The 20,502-nt window shown below is 39.6% G+C and overlaps 1 protein-coding gene across 5 annotated transcripts in view; it reads left to right on the top strand.

The window, feature by feature from the left end:
* The first annotated feature begins 6,656 nt into the window (after positions 1–6,656).
* Positions 6,657–20,502, top strand: part of LOC121326710 (tumor protein 63-like) — a 61,041-nt gene continuing 47,195 nt past the window's right edge. For all 5 annotated transcript variants that reach the window (XM_041270114.1, XM_041270113.1, XM_041270112.1 and 2 more), the window contains exon 1: positions 6,657–6,733. In XM_041270114.1, coding sequence (XP_041126048.1) covers positions 6,672–6,733 — 62 coding nt within the window. In that variant the 5' untranslated portion in view covers positions 6,657–6,671. The remainder of the gene's footprint in view (positions 6,734–20,502) is intronic.

The raw sequence follows: 20,502 nt of genomic DNA, 5'->3' as shown, positions 1-20,502 counted from the left end.
ATCTGCCAGTGATTTGCCCGTTTTTTTTTTTTAAATTCTAGTGTGCATGGATCTGCCAGTGATTTGCCCGTTTTTTTTTTTAAATTCTAGTGCATGGATATCTGCCAGTGATTTGCTCGTTTTTGTTTTTAAATTCTAGTGCATGGATATCTGCCAGTGATTTGCTCGTTTTTGTTTTTAAATTCTAGTGCATGGATATCTGCCAGTGATTTGCTCGTTTTTGTTTTTAAATTCTAGTGCATGGATATCTGCCAGTGATTTGCTCGTTTTTGTTTTTAAATTCTAGTGCATGGATATCTGCCAGTGATTTGCTCGTTTTTGTTTTTAAATTCTAGTGCATGGATATCTGCCAGTGATTTGCCGTTTTTGTTTTTAAATTCTAGTGTATGGATATCTGCCAGTGATTTGCCCGTTTTTGTTTTTAAATTCTAGTGCATGGATATCTGCCAGTGATTTGCCCGTTTTTGTTTTTAAATTCTAGTGCATGGATATCTGCCAGTGATTTGCCCGTTTTTGTTTTTAAATTCTAGTGCATGGATATCTGCCAGTGATTTGCCCGTTTTTGTTTTTAAATTCTAGTGCATGGATATCTGCCAGTGATTTGCCCGTTTTTGTTTTTAAATTCTAGTGCATGGATATCTGCCAGTGATTTGCCCGTTTTTGTTTTTAAATTCTAGTGCATGGATATCTGCCAGTGATTTGCCCGTTTTTGTTTTTAAATTCTAGTGCATGGATATCTGCCAGTGATTTGCCCGTTTTTGTTTTTAAATTCTAGTGCATGGATATCTGCCAGTGATTTGCTCGTTTTTGTTTTTAAATTCTAGTGCATGGATATCTGCCAGTGATTTGCCCGTTTTTGAAAAAAAAGTGCCGACCCGTGGTGATATACTGTAATATCAACTCCTCCATGTGACCTATTTTGACCAATCAGGATAGAGTATTTAAAATACCCATCTTTTAAATGTTAAGAAATTGGTGTGTGACGTTTCTCATCAGTGGAAATTACGTCAGCAACAGTGAATAAATCAGTACTGCTTAACCCGTTCAGTCCTCAATTATTTTTTGTCAAGCTGAAGAATGCAAAATTAAGTGAAAAAAAGAAACTCCTTTATTGAGTATGCAGTATGTGAGAACATGACAACATGCATTTATTTTTTTTACATATATTTCTACCCAACCTCAGACTGGGACCTAGGAGTCCGGTGAGGTTCCAGGACTGACAGGGTTAGGAGGTGAGTAAAATAATACAACAAACAGATTTTAGCATCTCTCTTCGTGAAGCAGCTGCCAAGTTGGGTGCTGATTACAGGTGAGCTGGGTGAACGTTCTGGCTGCTGATACAGCAAGAAAGGTTTTGCTAGCTAGTTTTTACACAGGGAAAAACTGGAATAACAGACTAAGCCTTCAGGGGATCCTTGTAATCTAATGAGTAAAAGCTTATATGCAAATTAGATGAAGATAAAAGTGCCTAAAGGTAATTGGGCAACAGTTCTCAAGCTGTGTCAGTAAGTCTGTCTTTTTGCACGTTCATCTCTTTATCGAGTATCAAGTACAATATCGCTGGAGCTACTGTTATTGTTCATATAACAAAATCCTCCAGTTTTGAATTTGAATAATTTTTCTCTGTGCCAGAATCCACTTGACGTCTGTTCCTGTAGAATCCTAGTTGCCAGCTCCTTTCGAATACTTTTGAGCACAGTAGCCTTTCAGCCTTGTCAGCCCCAGCTCATGATTACTGCTGGAGCCAGCAGAGTTCACAGGCCACAGCACTGGAGCAACAGAAGTTCTAACCAACACATCTGAGACTCTAAAGTTTCAGAGGTTGTGGGTGTTGTGATTTGCCCACACTGTGCGCAGTGCAGACTTCAATCACAGATTTCGGTCCTGGCTGGCTGCAGCCCCAAGTTATGGATTTCAGAAGCACCGCTTTGCGGTGAAGTGCCAGAGAGTGTTGGAGATGTTGAAGGGTATTCTGATGGCTGGCACTGACCACATGGGTGTGCCCCCATTGGCAGGAGCCTCCTTGCCTGAAGACAGGGCAGACCCGGTCTGGAGCTGCTCAGAGACAGTCACACCCAGAAGGCTTTGAAATGCACTTCTCTGGTCCAGTGCCATCTACCAAGACCATAACAACCACGCCTTTTCCTCTTTAGTACCCTGCTTTGAGGGGCAAACAGCCATTGAGGCCTAATCACTATAGTTTGTTCTGTAAGAATCATTCCTGGCCGTGACAAATGAAAGGGTGATAATTCGTAGTACACTGTCTACAACACCTCATCATGTTTTTACATTTTTTTAAGAAGATTAACATTTTAATGTCTGAGTCATTTCTGTTCTTTTCTGTACATTTATTAGACAGAGTACTTTTTTCATAATGGAGCGTCCTCCGAACACGCCTAGATAAGTCTATGCTGTGCAGGTGACACACTGTTAAAACAGTTCTTGAGTTCACTCGAGAACTCAGGTAGCCGATTATTTATTTATCCTTGGTGGAGCTGCAAGCACATTCTCTGCTCCATTGCTCTTTCAGAAAACATTTTGTTCTGAACTTACAAAAACACTGTTTTCCAGCTGGCAGTTGAATGAAGGTTCTTAACAGTACAGTAAAAGACTTGTTTCTTTTGAATATAATGTAGTCAAAAAAAGAGTTCATGTTTTTTGATGCCTTTCTGTCAAGCTCTCAGCCGTAGCAAGACACCTCCTAACACAACACTGCCTCAGCACAGTCCTTCATTAAAACTCATACATGCAGCGTTTTTAGAAGGCTTGAAGGAATGCTACACACATCCAGGTGCCTAGTGAGCTCAGACAGACACCTGCAGGGCTGGTCCAGAGGCTACTCTAAGGCCAGCAGTTCGCTGATATCCACTCTCTAGTTCCAGGGTGAAAAGAGGAAGCCGGCTTGGTCGTGGGATTGGAGGACGCCCACTCAACCTTCAGTTCTCCTGAACCGTGTGGGGAATTGTTGCGGTGAGGGTGATAAAAAATAACTGGACATTCTAAATCGGGAGTAAAATTACCCACTTTAAAGGCAAGAAAAGGAGACAGTAATGAAATGCTTCTAAGAGTTCAGTGAAAGCAGTCATTAAAAGAAAATGTTACGACCCAATTAAAGGAAATGTTAAGACCCAATTAAAGGGATTAAGCATTCACATCCAATAATGATGGTATTGTATCATCTTATCTTTACTATGTATCTATTTTTTTTTTTATATTATACATTTTTTGTTATTTTTATCTGTAAAGTGCTTTGAGGAGATTTATCACGAAAGGCGCTCTATAAGAAATATTGACAAATTGAACATATTAAACAGTAGAAGTACAGGCTCCCATGTCCCAACCTTCTCTAACAGATATAAATGAACCATGCCATACAGATCACACTGGCAGTGTGTGGAGCTGCAGTATGTCAGCCTCTGCTTTATCAGCTGCCCACCCATCTGCTCAAAGGTATTCCATGAGTAAACTCTGGGCCATTAATACCCCACCAAAAGGGTATCTTTAAAGCACACAGGAAGATGGGCAAATAAAACTGAATTAAAGAGGATATACAGTAGAGTTAAGTTACAGCAGTTGGGAGTCACTGCTTCTATTTACATTATACTGCCAACACAAATGCAGATTAATACAGGCTTTGACGTGCTTGGCGCGGTGAAGTGTTAAGAGTTATGAGGAAAGCACAGTCACTGTTCACTTATTCAGGCCCAACATGGTTACTCAATGCCCCTGTGCATCAACACTCGCTGTTGTGATGCTAATCATGATATCATTGTGAGAGCTGGATGCAGTTGCATCCACATTTGTGTCTGTATCTTTGTTCATTGGAATGGCCTGTGGGTGTCTGGTATATCAGCCTATACGGGGAGGGAGGGGAGGTTAATAAAATACATCCAGCACTGGCTTTGATTCCCTGTTGGTGCTAGTGAGCTTTATTATTTTGCCCCACGTTTGATTTTCTCCCCAATTTCAGTCAGGAAACTCATGCGATAGATTATTTATTAAAACACACTAGACTGGGAACGACAGTGGACGAGAGTTCCCAGGGGGCGGCGCACAATTGCCGACTACTAAATTTATAAAAAAAAACACATTAGACAACACTACTACATTACACATATTTTACACTACATTCTTTGGCCTTTGGCTTCACCTTTTGAAGTTCCTCCCATAAATTGGCTTGCAGATAAGTGGAGAGGTTGACCATAGGGAATGGGCTGGGAGGCAAGATAGCTGCCCTCCTCCATTAGACAAAGCCAAAAAGCAGGTGGAGGCTGGGAAGGAGGAGGAGGCAGACTCTGGCTTACAGCAGGGTCATAATGGATTGAGGTCAGATAGAAATCCTTTCCTTGCCGATCACTGGACGTATTGTTTTTCAAGGGACAAATAAGAAACTCGCTATTCGATTGACGATTTAGTCTGGTATTGGAAGTGCCCCACATATACTTGAGGTTTAGGTGGTTTAAAAGGATAAAAGTGAGTTTCCTGCCTGAACCATTGCTTTGCTTAATTACTGTAAGAATGTTTGCTCGCTTCCTCCACAGGAGCGCAGAAGAACTGAAGGCCAGGGGGTTTCCTCCAATCACAAGGCCAGGTCGGCTGTCTCTTTACATCCAGGAGCTCCAGAGCAGATCCACTGCAGGTGTCCATTTTGATCTCACTGAGAAACCGGCCAGGAGCGCCCGCTGTAGCACTGTGAGGAGAAACAGTCGATTCACAGCAACTACATGACTTGATAACTCATTCAGTACACTCACCTCTCTCTGTGTAAAAAAGTGCCTCCTGCCCTCTGTAATGTCTAACTTTGTCACCTGGTCTTGGTTTTGGTTCACCAGAATTAAGCATGTTATGTGGCTCCATCAGTGCATTATACAACTTCGTCATAACATCTCTTGGTTTGTCTGTTCCCACTTTGGCTGAGGTTGTAGGGGCACCTACACTTGGACAAACGATTAGTATTTCTAGAGAAGGTAATGAGCTTGTTGTAAACATTTGCACCTAGTGCATTTCTATCTGTAAACACACCAGAGAGGGTCTGATTGAATGTTTGAAGCAAGGGAAGTATTAAGATCTGCCACCATTTGAATTCAACACAGCTTCACCTTATTCTTTGATATGATTATTGCATTTCACGTATTGGGAGATTCATTTTATAGAAGTTACACTCTGGCATCTCCTGCCTTGACATGAAAAACAAAGTGGCACTAATTTGGATGCATTAAGGTTACACTTAATGCACACAGTAGTGTTTCAATTGGACTCAGTTCAGGACTGCAGTTTTTAAATGGATTTACAATTCGCAGATGTTAGTAACTATCTGTCTGGGCATGGGCTGAGGGGTGTCAGTTTAAAATAACTTTCCACTGCTTTGGCACGTAGAAATGGAGAGCGAGAGGCAGAGGAGGGGGGGAGTGAGAGGTGCATTATGGGTAGGTGAGTAGTAGGTCATAACCCCCCTCCCCTCTTCTTTCCATTTCTTCTTGATAGTACAACTCTCGAGGACAGGATTGTGTTCCATAGATACACAGCTTAAATTTTTTTATCCCTTTTTACTGGCCTCTGTTTTATTTTAGCTCCCTGATTCATGTGCCATTCATTCCTGAAAACCACAAAAGTAGTCTAAGTTTACAGCTGGTACTATTTGTGTGGGAGAAAAAGAGTGATGGTTGAATGCATGTGTTGGGTAAAGGGGGAGGGGAGTATTAAGGATACTCTAGTATTCACAGACAGGTTGCTGGTATTGGACTACCAGAACTTCAATCTGCTGCTGTACATGCCAGTCTGTCAAGAAGACATTCACTTTATTCACTTGTTAATTACATTAGAAGCGATTGGTGGAATTGCAGTGGGGAAACCAAAAGATACCAGTGTCTTCACTCCACCATCATCAGAGAGACAGCTTTTACACCTGTGGTAACTTCTTCTTCCAAGGAGGGGTGGAATTACAAGGATCCTCTGCATTATTACACAAAACCTGCCTGCCACTAGTAGCCATTTCTGAAGCAACAAGGTAGGTAAAGGTTACAATTCTTTGCACAATACAATTCCTCCCTCCTGAACATTTCTGAGTTTTGCTTTAACCTCTGCAGCAGCAGCTGTTTAAAAATAACCAGTGACTCAAAAGACAAAACCCCCCTGGGCATTTTTATTGGACACATCTGCCCCCAGATTCTCTAGAAGTGATCCATCAGCCGCACAGCAAGACGGGAGGGCTCATCTGAAGCACGGGGGTGGCTACTGATAACAGAACTGCTGAAATTAAACAGTGATGCAAGAGCTGAGCCAGCCAATGAGGATAGAGAGCTGAGATCAAGTTCCAGAGTGAGGCAAACAAACAAGTGGAAAATGTGCTTGATTTACATCCTAAATTCTTAAGATGCAAAAGATGTTCAATTGGCATGCCCAGCAGTGGCTGTCATACCCAATCCCTCCGCTCATTCTCATTGGTCAGGCTGAGGAATCGGCCCCGCCTGTTTACTCCTGTGAAAAAATAACAATTGCAAAAGAAAACTCGAATCGCCTTTCACTCCTTTGCACTTGACCACCCAGCACTTTAGACTGATAGTTTTGTTTTTGTTTTTGTTTATTTATTTCTGTGTTTATTTATTTCTCTTTGTTTCATTTATGATTATTGTTTGAATTGTAATTTTAGTTTGGAAGAGCAGTAGCACAGCATGAATTTTGAACATCCACCTCATGCAACTTTACAGTACTGTCCTGAGCACTACTTTCAGCGGTAAGTAACTAAGTTGCTTCACTGATGCAAATATTTTGTTAGTAAAAATAGCCCTTTGGATTTGCTTGGCTGTAGGCTCATAATTACTACAAAACCATGAGGATCAATAGATGGTCCTGATTTCATCCATTTTCATCACTCAATTAAATGATCTTGGGGGAGTTTTATTTAATCTAATATTGTGCATTTAAAGCAGCTGGTTTTTGTGTATAACACAAAGCTCTTTGAACAGATGAAGACTACGCACTGAATGCTCTACACCATCTCTGTGTGCCAGTATTCAATATCACTATGTATGTATAAAATAACAAAGTGACCAACCATGCAGTAAAACCAGATGCATACTTTACTTCCTGAGCAAATAAAAGGATATTTTGTCTTTGAGAGTACACACATTTTCATGCAGCTCTGTCTAACTCTACAGCTGTTGCATGTGTAGGATATTTAGAAGTGCGGCATACTAATGACAACAATGCAAGGGTAGCCCAAGCAAAAAAGCATGACTAAAGTTTAGCTATGGGAGTAATTAAGTAGGTTCAAATTCACAGATGGGTTTTTAAAGGAAATTCTGAAGAGCAGTTGTGGTCCGATCCTCATTCACCATATCGACTGGAAGTCTTGTTTTTAGTGTTTGTTTTTAGTGTTTGTTTTTACTGCTAGTCCAAACCCAGTCAAAGAATCCTTTCTTCGGGTTTGGTTTACAACTGGTTGGTGTACATCCAGTAATTGAGAACGAAACAGCTGGAAATGGACGGAGGCCAGTCTTCGTAGCTTGTTCATTTAATTAGGTGAATAATGTTAGCTGCACAAGAGCTTGCCGTATTCCAGATTTTATTTTTTCTAAAACGATTGGTTCATCAAAATATTCTTTACTGTTTCTTCAGAGCACAACTTGGACATCCCAAAAGATGAACAAATAAAAACCCAAGGGAGCTCTACACAATACAAAAGATGAACAGTACAAATATAAAACCCAAGGGAGCTCAACACCTTCACAATAGACCTGGTCAAATGGACTTTCTCATGCTAGCTCAGTTTTTTATGCTCAGCATAATGGTTCTGAAACCATTTGTGTTTAAAAAGGGGGGTGAAATAATAAACAACAGCGCCTAGCACACGATCAGTTTAGGAAACTGAGAAATGAAATCCTGACCACTAGCAGAATGCATCACAAAACAAACTGCTGTTTACTTCATAGGAACAAGAACACATGCACTTCTAGAAGGTTGACCTTTCATTTACCAGATGAGAAATTCAGTTGATCAAACAAATGATTATTCACCATCAGGTCGGAAAACGATCCCTCAGATGTGCACTATCCTCCTAGGCAACAAGCAATTAGTGCTCAGCATTGCTGCTATCTGTATCAATAAACCAGGCTCCCATGACATTCAGTGTGATAACAGAGTCTTTTCCAGCATGGCCCTTCCATCCCCCACTTTCATTGTACACAGCTGATTATTTGGTGTCAGTCTTAAGCTTCTTGTGTTTTTTGGAAGACGGGGACCAGCCTAAATGATCCATGATTTGCTTTCACAAGTTCGGTTTTGTTTAATTTTTATTTACTTTACATGTGCTCCCATCTGATAATGTCCTGTTGATGCGTTATGGGCGCATGGCATCGTTTCCCCACCATTATGAAGTTGTATGCAAATTTTCAAATGACTGCAACAAGACATTCACAAGACTCACAAGTTAATAATAACATGTCCAGGCATTATACAAACCCCAACATTTGCTTTGCAACAATAACACAGCAAGGACAGTTTCCATTTATAATATCTCATTAAATGATAATATAGTGAAAACCACTCTGATAAAAAAAAAATATAACTGAGGGTTATATGTTTAGAAAGGGTAGAAGTGTATTGTTGTTTTTCAAAGAGCTGTTTAAACTAACACAATGTTTAAAGACACTTAAAAAAACAAAACATTCCCTAAAACACTTACAGTTGTGAATAGAGCTGAAGAATTCATGAAGTGAGTCAGTTAAATAAAACTGTGGCTGCATTCACAAAACTTTAACTCAGGAGTTGTTCAAAGAAGGTATTTTCACTCTGTTTTATGAATAAAATAACATTTGATATTTCTAAAACTGTTTATTGCTGTTGCTAGTCTCATAAGTATCAATCATTATTTTATTCACAAAAAACATTCTCATGAATTAAAGCTTTGTGAACAGAGCTCTGTGTTTCATTCATCAAAACATTCTGGAAATAAATAATGAGTTAAAGCCTGATATTTGTAATTTGACTCTTCTGCGTCGAACACTGCACAGTTTAAATCACTTTCGCAATTTGCTAAAGAATTTTAAAATGTTAGAATGCAATTCATTGCCCTGCTACGATCTAGTAACAACATTTGTCAGCGCCCTTTCGATTTTTCTGAGTAAAATTAGCAACAGGGCATTTCAGAGCTGCCCTGAAGGTCTGCTAACCCAGTGCCTCTCTCCATCTCTTTGCTCTTATATCTTCAGTGTAATAAACATGAATAGCTGAGAATTTTATTAACAAGCTCTTATTTCATGTAACACAGAGAACCTAAAGCATGAGCAATAGTACTGTAAGACCTTGCTTGGGATTGACAGAAGCTTCATATGAATTCAAAGGAAAGCATGCTCTCGTAATGCTTATGTACATCGGAATCCTGACATTACAAAGCATTACCAGAGCGTCTCTTCCAGTCCCTGAAGCTTCATCTGTTTAGGCTGCGGGGGCAGTAAGGGTTTTGTATTGTCATGGCTCCCTTGAAGTCTTTCAGTACAAGGGTTGTTTTCTTAGCTGACAGAGGCGTCTCTATCCTTCTGTAACAGTCAATTGTTTGCAATCACTGTTGTTTGATGTTACTGATGTAGCTACTACTTGATTCAAGCAAAGTGTTACATAAACTATAGACTAGATCCTGTAGGCGTATGTGTTATACACTCAGAGTCACCGACAAAAATAACCGTTTCGCGATTTAACCATTTACAAATGAAAGGTTATTTAGGTCTCTGAGCAAAGTATTTTTGCATGAACAAAGCATGCTTACAGTAGTCTTTAAAGTCTTGTGAAAAGGGCCCACTGATTCAGTAGTGATCCAGTTCAATATGCAGCAGCTAAACTAAAGTGAGGCCCTGGTACGACTGTGCTTAGCAGAGGTTTTTAGTATTTAATTGAATCTTTTTGAAATCTGAGCCAGTCTTAAACTAATCTTCAGCAAGGGGTTCTAAGGGTTTTGCATTGGATTTTAATGGTATTGAGGAGGCTATGGGAACGGAGATGAGACATGTATCTGTTCATTCACAGCTTAAAATGAATGTGATTATGGCTTAAACAAACATCGAGACAGTAACTGAAACTTCAATCACTCTGTTTCCAGTATTCTAGTCAACCTTTAGGCTAGTTGGGTTAATGAACGGAAGAGCACTGAGCTTAGAGGATGGGCTACTTCAGATATTATAGAGCGTATCCCTCTGAAAGCTGATGAGAATATTTCAACAGGCCTGACCTTTACTGTTAGCACAATGCTATGCCATCTTGTGTAACCTGAGACTGACTGTTCAAGCAGAGAAGCGTCATTAAATATGCTTTAGTCATCTTCATGCATTCCTTACCAGTCTGAGTGGGGCTATATATCAGCTTCAGTCTTTAACAATACAAATAATAACAAAAACAATAACTACTACTACTGCTACTACTAATAATAATAATAATAATAATAATATAATAATAATAATAATAATAATAATAATAATAATAATAATATAATAATAATAATCTTCATGACCATTTGAGCAGCATGTGTAGAATTCAAAACAGCCTAAAGGAGGCCACACACACTGTACAGATTTTGTCACTTACTAGACGTCTGGTTTCTGTGTAGAAGCTCCTCCTCTGGAGACTGAGGTGGGGTCCTAGTGTTCTGCTAAGGCTGTTTGCGTTAGCGCTCCTCTTTTAAAAGGGATTATTCAGGCCAGTACTCTGTCTGTGTTGATTCAGTGTGGCATCTACACCTGCTTTCATTTGCTCTTTTATTCCACCTTGGAAAGAAAGAAAGAAAGAAAGAAAGAAAGAAAGAAAGAAAGAGTGTATAAATGATGACACTGTTAATGGCACTGAAAATATAAAAGAAACTGTAAAAGAAAATATCACAAGCCAGCCTTCTTTGAAAACCTAACCAACAGACGATTTGGCATTGGAATAATGACAGCATGGTTTCCAGGAAGTATACCGTTGTTTTATTATTTTTGACACCATGCTAAAGTTTTGTGGCCTTGGGATAAGTAGCATAATTACTTATTTTTGCTTGGTAAAAAAAGACCTGTCTAAAACTACAAATGCAACAGATTCTACCTGCAACAAATTTGTTGCTTGGTGGTTTTTTTACGTTATTGTTTGCTCTTCCATTCAGAACAGCAGGGCAAAGTAGCTTTAAAAAGAGCCCCTGGTTCATAGTGCCTATTTCTGGGGGGTGAATGTTAATCTAGCCAATCAGAAACAACAGAGAACACTGACAGTGTCGGGTAACACTTAAGTGTCTGTAATTCCAATGCAACTAACACATGATATCCTACTGATTTCAAATGCAATTCCCATTGAATTCAAAAGTCTTATCCATGAGTTCATGCCATACTTTTTAAGAATTCATAACATTTCCCTTAATGCATGTGAAATAATCATGAATAGACACTTATTTTAAAGTGTTATCCAGTGTTGTACTAGCAGTGCTGTGACACTAATGAACTGGCAGTGCTGTGACACTAATGAACTGGCAGTGCTGTGACACTAATGAACTGGCAGTGCTGTGACACTAATGAACTGGCAGTGCTGTGACACTAATGAACTGGCAGTGTTGTGACACTAATGAACTGGCAGTGCTGTGACACTAATGAACTGGCAGTGCTGTGACACTAATGAACTGGCAGTGCTGTGACACTAATGAACTGGCAGTGCTGTGACACTAATGAACTGGCAGTGCTGTGACACTAATGAACTGGCAGTGTTGTGACACTAATGAACTGGCAGTGTTGTGACACTAATGAACTGGCAGTGTTGTGACACTAATGAACTGGCAGTGCTGTGACACTAATGAACTGGCAGTGTTGTGACACTAATGAACTGGCAGTGCTGTGACACTAATGAACTGGCAGTGCTGTGACACTAATGAACTGGCAGTGCTGTGACACTAATGAACTGGCAGTGTTGTGACACTAATGAACTGGCAGTGCTGTGACACTAATGAACTGGCAGTGCTGTGACACTAATGAACTGGCAGTGTTGTGACACTAATGAACTGGCAGTGTTGTGACACTAATGAACTGGCAGTGCTGTGACACTAATGAACTGGCAGTGCTGTGACACTAATGAACCGGCAGTGCTGTGACACTAATGAACCGGCAATGCTGTGACACTAATGAACCGGCAATGCTGTGACACTAATGAACTGGCAATGCTGTGACACTAATGAACTGGCAGTGCTGTGACAATAATGAACTGCAGTGCTGTGACACTAATGAACTGGCCCCCAGGCTCTCAGTCTTTCTCTCCACGCTTCCTGTCATGTCTCTCAAAGTACCCACGTGACAGGAGTGCATAGCCTTGTGCTCACAGCTCTCCAAAAACAAAGAATAACGTTGAGAGTGAAAGGTGCAGACTGGCTTCAATGCTGGTCCTGCAGCATGTTATCCCACAAAGCTGTCAGATTATACATGGGAAGCAGTGAACTGGAGCCAGTAATCACAAGCTTACATTGGGCCACTTTAGCCAGCCGTGTTTGCCTCTCGTTCAGTTGAGAATCTTGTCGCCTCCATTTTACGCCCGCTGAACTGCAAGTATGCAGATCCAAAAATATGCCTGAAACACCAGGCTTGCAATTTAGTTCAGGGTGATCTATAGGTTTTGAATAAGATTACAGGCGACAGTGACAGAACCTGCCCGGGGCCTCACTTCACATTCACTGTGTTAACTTGCTTTGACCTCAGCACCACATTTACTACCACCTTTCACCTGCCTCTGAGCTACATATCCCTTGGCAGATAGCAAACAATGATCCCTGAACACTCTAAACAGGCATTCTATCACACTCCAGACATTCACCTCGCCCAGTACTCATTGGAACGTAGCATAGGTGTAATTCACTTTAAACTAAATACATTGCAATGATTACACCTTTCACTAGAGTCCACTAATTATAGTAATAAGATGGACATATTTTGGAATAAATTGCAGTAAATTGTTTTTACATAGTTCTAACAGAATGTAAGGTGTTTTAAGGTATTCATATTTAAAACTTTATGATAATTATTAATTAGTCACTTAGCAGATGCTTTTATCCAGAGCAACTTACAGAGACTAGGGGTGAACTATGCATTACAACTGCTGCAGCAGAGTCACTTGCAATAAGACCTCGGTTTTACGTCTCATCTGAAGGACAAGAGCACATGGCTACGTGAGTCCATGGCTGAGCTGGGAACCTCCTGGTAACAAGCCCCTTTCTCTAACCGCTGATCCATCCAAAAGATCCTATAAGACTCATCACATTATTGTTTCAGTTGATCAGATTACTGTGATGTATCAATGCTTTGGTTTATCCTGCTCACCAGTACAGTTTTAAGAGCATAGTGACTTGCAGGGCTTATTCATTCCTCTAGTAATTGAAACTTGAACCACTCGGATGCCTCCTTGTAGCAGCACTGCACTCTTCCAATCTCTTGGTGTGGGTGCGCTGTCTGTCAGCTCCTCTGTATAGCGTAGCCCCATGTTTCTGACACAGCTGGACCCAAAAACAGTCCCTTCTCCAAACCAACGTCCCTCTCTGTCTCCTTCCGTCATTACACGGAACTGTGCCTGTCCTGGGCGGTGATGTCATTATCTTCGGCTTTCCCTCCACCTATCCGATCTCCAGCAGTGAATTCGGAGTATGCCTGTACTGCATGACCTGAGCTAGCAGCCACTCAGCACCTGCCGGGAGCCCATATAACTCCAATGTTCTCACCAGCCTGAAATGTTTATTCTATTAAGTATAAAAACAAATAAAACTCCAGGGCACCCGATACCTCTTCTAATGAGCCCTGCCCTTGCGCAGCATTTCGATACGCAATAGCATGATCTAACCCCCCAGCTACTTCGCTCGGCTGGATCGGATCCAACCCTTTAAATGACTATGAACGGTTGTCGGGTAACACTGAAAAATTGTCACCGATACTTTTAATCAACATTAACTGACTAGATTTTTTCAAATGGTTTGGAATTACTTTTTTATTTAATTAACATTTTTTTTGCTCTCGATTTTTTCTCCAATTTGGAAAGTCCAACCCTTTTTTCCCTTCACCGCAGCAATTCCCCACACAGCTCAGGAGAACTGAAGATTCAGTGGGCATCCTCTGATCCCACGACCAAGCCGGCTTCCTCTTTTACAGCCAGGAACTCAAGAGCTACCGACCTCTGAAGGACAAAGGCCAACCCTGCAAGCAGTGGTCCAGATAAGCTGCATATCTGCTGTTTTTACGCGTGAAGAAATCCAAAATATGCACTAAAATTGTATTTAATGAGTAAAAATAAGCACAGCAATTTTGCTGCACAGATTGTCTTTCTCCCCTTCCACTAACAACTATATCTCCCAGAATACAACGTCTTCAGTTACTAGGAAACTGTACACAAGAAAAATCTAACAAACATTATCCAATCTCTGGCTAGCCTTATCCAATCTCTGGCTAGCCCTGTTGTCTTTGCAGCCAATCACAGTAAGAATAAGAAAAATTCAAAGCTACACAGGTTGTGGCGTAAACACCCCAGTGCAGCTATAAATCCATCTGGAACAAGGTGCCTATAATATCAAACAAACTCTTTGATAACTTATTAATGCATTGCCTTATTTTATTTATCTGTATGACTTTATATTTAAGTTATAACATGTTCTCTGAGTTTAAGAATGTAATGTTAAAATCTAAATAACGCAATTCATTTGGAGAGTCAGTGTGATACCTCGAAGAATCTTGTAGAACATACGTGTGGTTCTACAGCAGTTCACAGTAACAATGCAGTTAAAATGGAAGGGTCTTTTTACTGCCTATTCAATTACCATTAAAGATTATACAGTATTCTTCATTTTTCATGTAACCTTTATTTTACCAGAGAAGAAGATTGAGAACAAATTCTCATTTACAACAATGATCTGGTCAAGAGGCAAACATCACAACAGCAAAAAGCAAAAAAACACAACAAAGAAAAAAGAAATCCATGAATAACACATTAACAAATACATACAAATGCATCAGACAATAGTGAATTCAGATTCCCATTAAAAACATCCACCAAAACAAAACTGTGTAGTTTTAAATTAATTTGAAATTCGTTCCAGTCATTAGCAGCCGCAAACTGAAATGAATCACATCCAAAAACAGTGGACACTCTGGGAAGAACCAATCTAATAAATGAATCTGATCTTAAGTAGTAAACTGAAGCAGAGAACTGTAACAGGTTGTGCAGATATAGTGGGGTTTTCCCAGTCAGGGTTCTGTAAACTAAGCTAAGCCAATGATCCTATCGCCTAGTGTGCAATGAGGGCCATACAACCATAATATAAAGATCGAAGTGATGAGTAAGATAAGAAGCACCAGTTATTAATCTAATAGCAGGATGGTATAAAGCATCAAGCTTCCCAAAGCAGCTTTCAAGACCATTTTGTAGAGAACATCACCATAATCCAGTACTGGAAGAACAGACATCTGGACTAGAGTATACCTAGCGGACCGTGTGAAACATGAGTTACTGTGAAAGAGAAAAGCAATTCTAGATTTAACTTTAGATTGCACTTTATCAGTCTGGGTTTTAAAAGACAAAGCACTGTCCTTGCCAAATACCTAAACATTTATAAACTGCTACTGCTATTTTTGCAAATGCTGTTAAGTGAACCTGTCATATTTCTTCTATTAAAATGCATAAGTTTATTTTTATCAGTGTTCAGCGAAAGATGCAAGTCATAGAAGGCCTGTTGAATTTTATCAAAGCTAAGCTGCAAATCAGACATTACTAATGGCAGCGTAGGACCAACTGAATACAAAATAGTGTCATCTGCATAAAGATAAACAGCCTGAAAGTTTGCCTATTACCTGAGCAGTATTATTAATATGCATTTTACTCTCAGTGTGTTAAAATTAGAGGGTAATTTATTCCCAGATCCAAAACCTTATCTGGAGCGCTGCCTGCAAGTGTCCGCTTTTGAGCTTACTGGGCTCCTGGCCAACAGGGTTCACTGTAACGCGATGAGGAGAAACAGTCCCAACAGATGCAAACCTGTGCTGTCTGACTCACCCTGCACACCATGCAGCTGTACCTTGACCAGGCAAGCCCCTGGTTTTTAAATTACTCAAGTCTTTACGAAGTTGCTTTACACTCAGGCTTTCCTAACACAATACTTGCTTTCTTGAAAATATGATTGAGTTGCATAAGTGTGTAACTTTCTCTTTACTGCTGGTCTATTATCCCCTCCTACCTCAAACCAGCCTCAATGGTATTAGTCACCTTTTAGAGAGGCTTTACTATCCCCCCAGGCAAGTTCCACTAAGCTAACAGAAGGGGGTGTGTCGCATTCAGTGACATAAACTGGGAACACAGTGAGAAATCTCATAATCTCTGAGGAGTGCACCTATATAGCAGAGCCTTCCCTTTCTTCCAGTCATAAATAGAAATAATCCATTTCAGAAGCTTTTAGGAGAAAACAAAACAAAAAAAAACCTTGAGTTTCCAGGGAAAAGCAAAGCTGTGGTTTAAATTGAATTTTACCAGTCCATGGGTGTGCTGGGATTGTAGTTACTCTGAGACAGTTGTTACAATCTCTTTAATGAGAGGCATGGGATGAAGAGATTTAACTGGTATCTTTTCTGCAGAATTGATCAAAGGGTACCTGAAATTCAACACCTGTTATCAACTCAGACTCAGTGTTTCGAAGTCAGATAAATACCTGGAGTTTTCGTCAAAATCAGAATGCCACGAGAAACCTGGTTCATTAAGCATGAGTTTTTTAAAAGAATATCTGTAACCTGCAGCCAAGCCTTTTCCTCAGGATTGGAGGTGCTTGGGAGGCAGGGCCACTGATCCTCGCCCAGTATTACTCCAGTTTATTTAATTGTTTCTGACTAGGTTCCAGTATTAAGGAATCAACAGAATGATCTTTCTGGAATTTTAAAATGTTGCACCTGTTTATACAAAGTTTTAAAAAAAAATCATGCACATTATGTTGCAAGATTAATTATAAAATATTTACAAACTATAAAAAATGGCTACTTTAAAAAATAGATATCTATATAGCAAATAACAGGTTGACAAGGAAGGTGTATGAATTGAAATGTATCACTGAAAAGCCCTTGTTCATAGATAATGACTGATTGTAATGTACAGAAAAGCCTGACTAGAATGTAAAAACCTGATTTGTCTATAGCTGTTTGAATTCTGTGGTGGGTTCAGACAGCATTGCTCTACGGTTTCTATTGGCTGGTAGCTCCTTGGACAAAGTGCTGGGGGGGGGGGGGGGGGGGGGGTGTGTAAGTCTGCCTGTTTTAAACAAAGAGCTGGACCATTAATTACATGTATAAGCCCACAACTGCATACCCAAATAGGCAATTGCATCAACCCCAGGTGCTGGGAACTTGAGAATCCACACTGCGTTAAAAGGCTGTAACGTTGCAATGTTTCACCAGGCAAATGATGATTCAGCAGCTAATGGGACAATGGAACTGTCCCAGCCGCCTTCTATTTCCTTTCAGTATACCAGTGTTTTATGTCTCCGTTGACATTATTACCTAAACTCAAGGTGTTCAATATAGCCATAGTTGGTGCTTCCAGTCCTGGACTTTGTTCCAACCTTGTTCTAAATTTTTTAATTGAACAGATTAAACCTCCATCCAGACTCTGAAGTAGTTCATTATATCCATTTACCTGTTAAACCCAGAGTGGAATGGCTCTCCAGGACCGTGAATGGACACACCTAAGCTTTTGCGTCAGTGTTTAAAAAAAAAAGCAATTTAATGGGAATTCAAGATGTACACTGAACCAAGCTGCACCTTTGTGGTTTATTTTCCTGTTACAAATGAATGGTGCATAGCGGTAGCCAGGTAGGGGTAGAATTGCTGATGACTCATCTGCAAAACTGAGACCATTTCAATTATACTGCACCACTTAACAGAGATCTGCCACATCTGTCAGAATGGAGATTAACTGTTACAGGTAAAGGAAATGGGAGAACTTGGGAAGGCGCTACCATTAAAAACACTAAAGGGATCATCGCCATATAGTATCTCATAAGCGCTCAGTCCTCCTACAGTTTCTATTTGTAATGTTTTAATTCAGCTAGACCTTAATGAACTGAAACAAGGCAGGTCCAGATGACTACCCTGCATCTAAGAAAACTGCCCTTTCATTGATAATTGTGCTGTCAGGTTGCTTGTTCTTATGTCCTTTATTATTATTATTATTATTTTTAAACTATTTTAGTCACATGACAATAAGAAGATAACAATTAATTGATCTGCAATTACACACTCGATATTTCAAAGTCCGATTTCTTTTGTCTGTGACACTATTCAGTTCATATTAGCAAGGTACCCAGAAGGGTTTGTTTGTTTGTTTGTTTGTTTCAATGTAAGGCCACTTTTAATTGGACTCTTTATTACACATACTACTTGCTTTAAATTAACTGGCTCTTATTTCATTTTCAGTGATGTCACTGGCTAAATTAATAAGCGTAATAAATTAAATTGCAACACACAGGCTAGTAAATTCAAGCTGGAACGTGTACTAAATAACGCGTTTTTAACCCTTATGACCTTCCATAAGATTCCGCCACATTTTTAGGTCCCCTTAAAAGTCAACGTGACTTCCCATCACACTGCCTTATAAAAAGACAGTTTATATTTGTTTTCTCATCCTTGCTACCAGCGATATGGGGATATATAAAAACACGTGGTTTTATTTACGTTTGGTGTAATGACTATAACATCCGGGTGAGAGGTGGCTTGTTGCATGCCAAGACGTGTTTGGAAATCTGAAGTAAGCGCGAAGCTGTCTGCGGCAGGTAGCGGGTTGCATTGAAGAGCAACTTTTTGAAACGGCAGTATTTTCCAACAAGGTGCACTGCAAGTGAGTGGAGTTTTATTATGAAAATGACAGTGGCCGTTGAATTGTTGTTGGTTTTGTTAAGTATATTTCCCCAGTCACATTGCGGGTTCAGGCCCTGTGAGAGCTCCCGCAGTTTTGAAATCGATGTAAAATGATCAGCTATCATCAATCGAAAATAAATATTTAACAATGTTTGAATAGTTTTACGTTTACAGAGTTCTAAAATCAATACATATCGCAAGAGGCAATGAAACCCGTCGTCGTATTAATCGTAATAATTTCTGAAAATGTTATATAAACCTCACAAAATATAAACTTTTTAATTAATCTTTTAAAAATGGAATGTTTTGGACCGAACACGTTTCTGAGGACGCGTGTGTCAGTCTTCATCCCTCCTAAATCAGTGCTGACGTGGCTGCGGTGAGCCGGGTTGAAGTAAAAAATAATTGTACATTTCAAATTGGGGTGAGAAATAATTGGCAATTCCAGATTTGTAAGATACTTGGGCCGGTATTTGGAAACCAAATTCCAAACTCTCAAAAACTATATCATTGGTTAGTGCAATGTGACCGGAAGACGCCCCTCTTTGAGTTGTTACCATGCAGTGTGATCTAAGAAGAGAGTTAGTTTGGAGAAGCGACGCGCTTCGGGTTTTTACAGGCGTCGAGTAAAAGTTCCCTCTCTGGCACAGAGTGCTGCTGTGTGTGTTAGAAGGCGCCAAACAGTGATAAGGAGAACAGCATTCTTTTGTGCAAAATTTGTCGTGTCATTATTAACAAATGGGGTGATGCATGAGATATATACATTTGCCAGAAGTAGTAACGAGACAGAATGATAATCATTTAAATCATAATCATTAAGATTACGCGGGGTACAAACTGACGCGTGATTGACAGCAGTGACATAGGCGGTATGACTGGTTTCAGAGTGCAGACACAGCTAGGAGTAGCATCGATGCAATTCACAGTGGATCTGATTCTGCAAATGTTAGACCATTTAAATACATATATTTGTAATATAGAAAGGAAGTTAAAACATGTGGAAGACGTGATTTTACAATGCACAAATTTAGTTTACATTGGGGTTGCATTTATAACATGTAAACAAAAAAAAAACAAAAAAATGCATCGTATTATATATATTCACATTACCTGCTTTTTTCCAGTGGCAAATTCATTCAGTTTTGTATAATAACATTATTTGCACATTGTTAATGTATAAAACGTTGACCTTTTTACTTCTAACAAATACTACGAAAATATTGCATAATGGTTTATTTTGTAACAGACAAAAATGCCCTTTAAAACGTGCTATAACACGTTACGTTTTATGTATATTTAAGAAGGACGCATATGCATTGTTTTGCAGTAGTGTTTGTCTCGGTGTCACTTCATCCTCACAGTCTTGGCAGAGTGACCAATGTGTTTTTAGGGGTACAATAAAATATATATTTCAATTTAATCACATTCTAGCTTGGAATTAAATTGGACAAATCCTTTTTTTTTAAATTCTAAAAGCTAGTGTCAGTAGTGCAAAACTTAAATCCAAGATGGCTACCGCATAGGAACTGTAGCCGTATTTGGTGCGTAAAAAAACATTTAAACGTTTACAGTTTTTTTAAATTAATTTCAGATGTGTTTAAATTATTAATAACCTGTTTTGAGTTGTTTGTTG

The sequence above is a fragment of the Polyodon spathula genome, chromosome 14 (genome assembly GCF_017654505.1).
Source record: "Polyodon spathula isolate WHYD16114869_AA chromosome 14, ASM1765450v1, whole genome shotgun sequence".
NCBI lineage: Eukaryota > Metazoa > Chordata > Actinopteri > Acipenseriformes > Polyodontidae > Polyodon > Polyodon spathula.
This window is presented reverse-complemented; position numbering and strand designations above follow the sequence as displayed.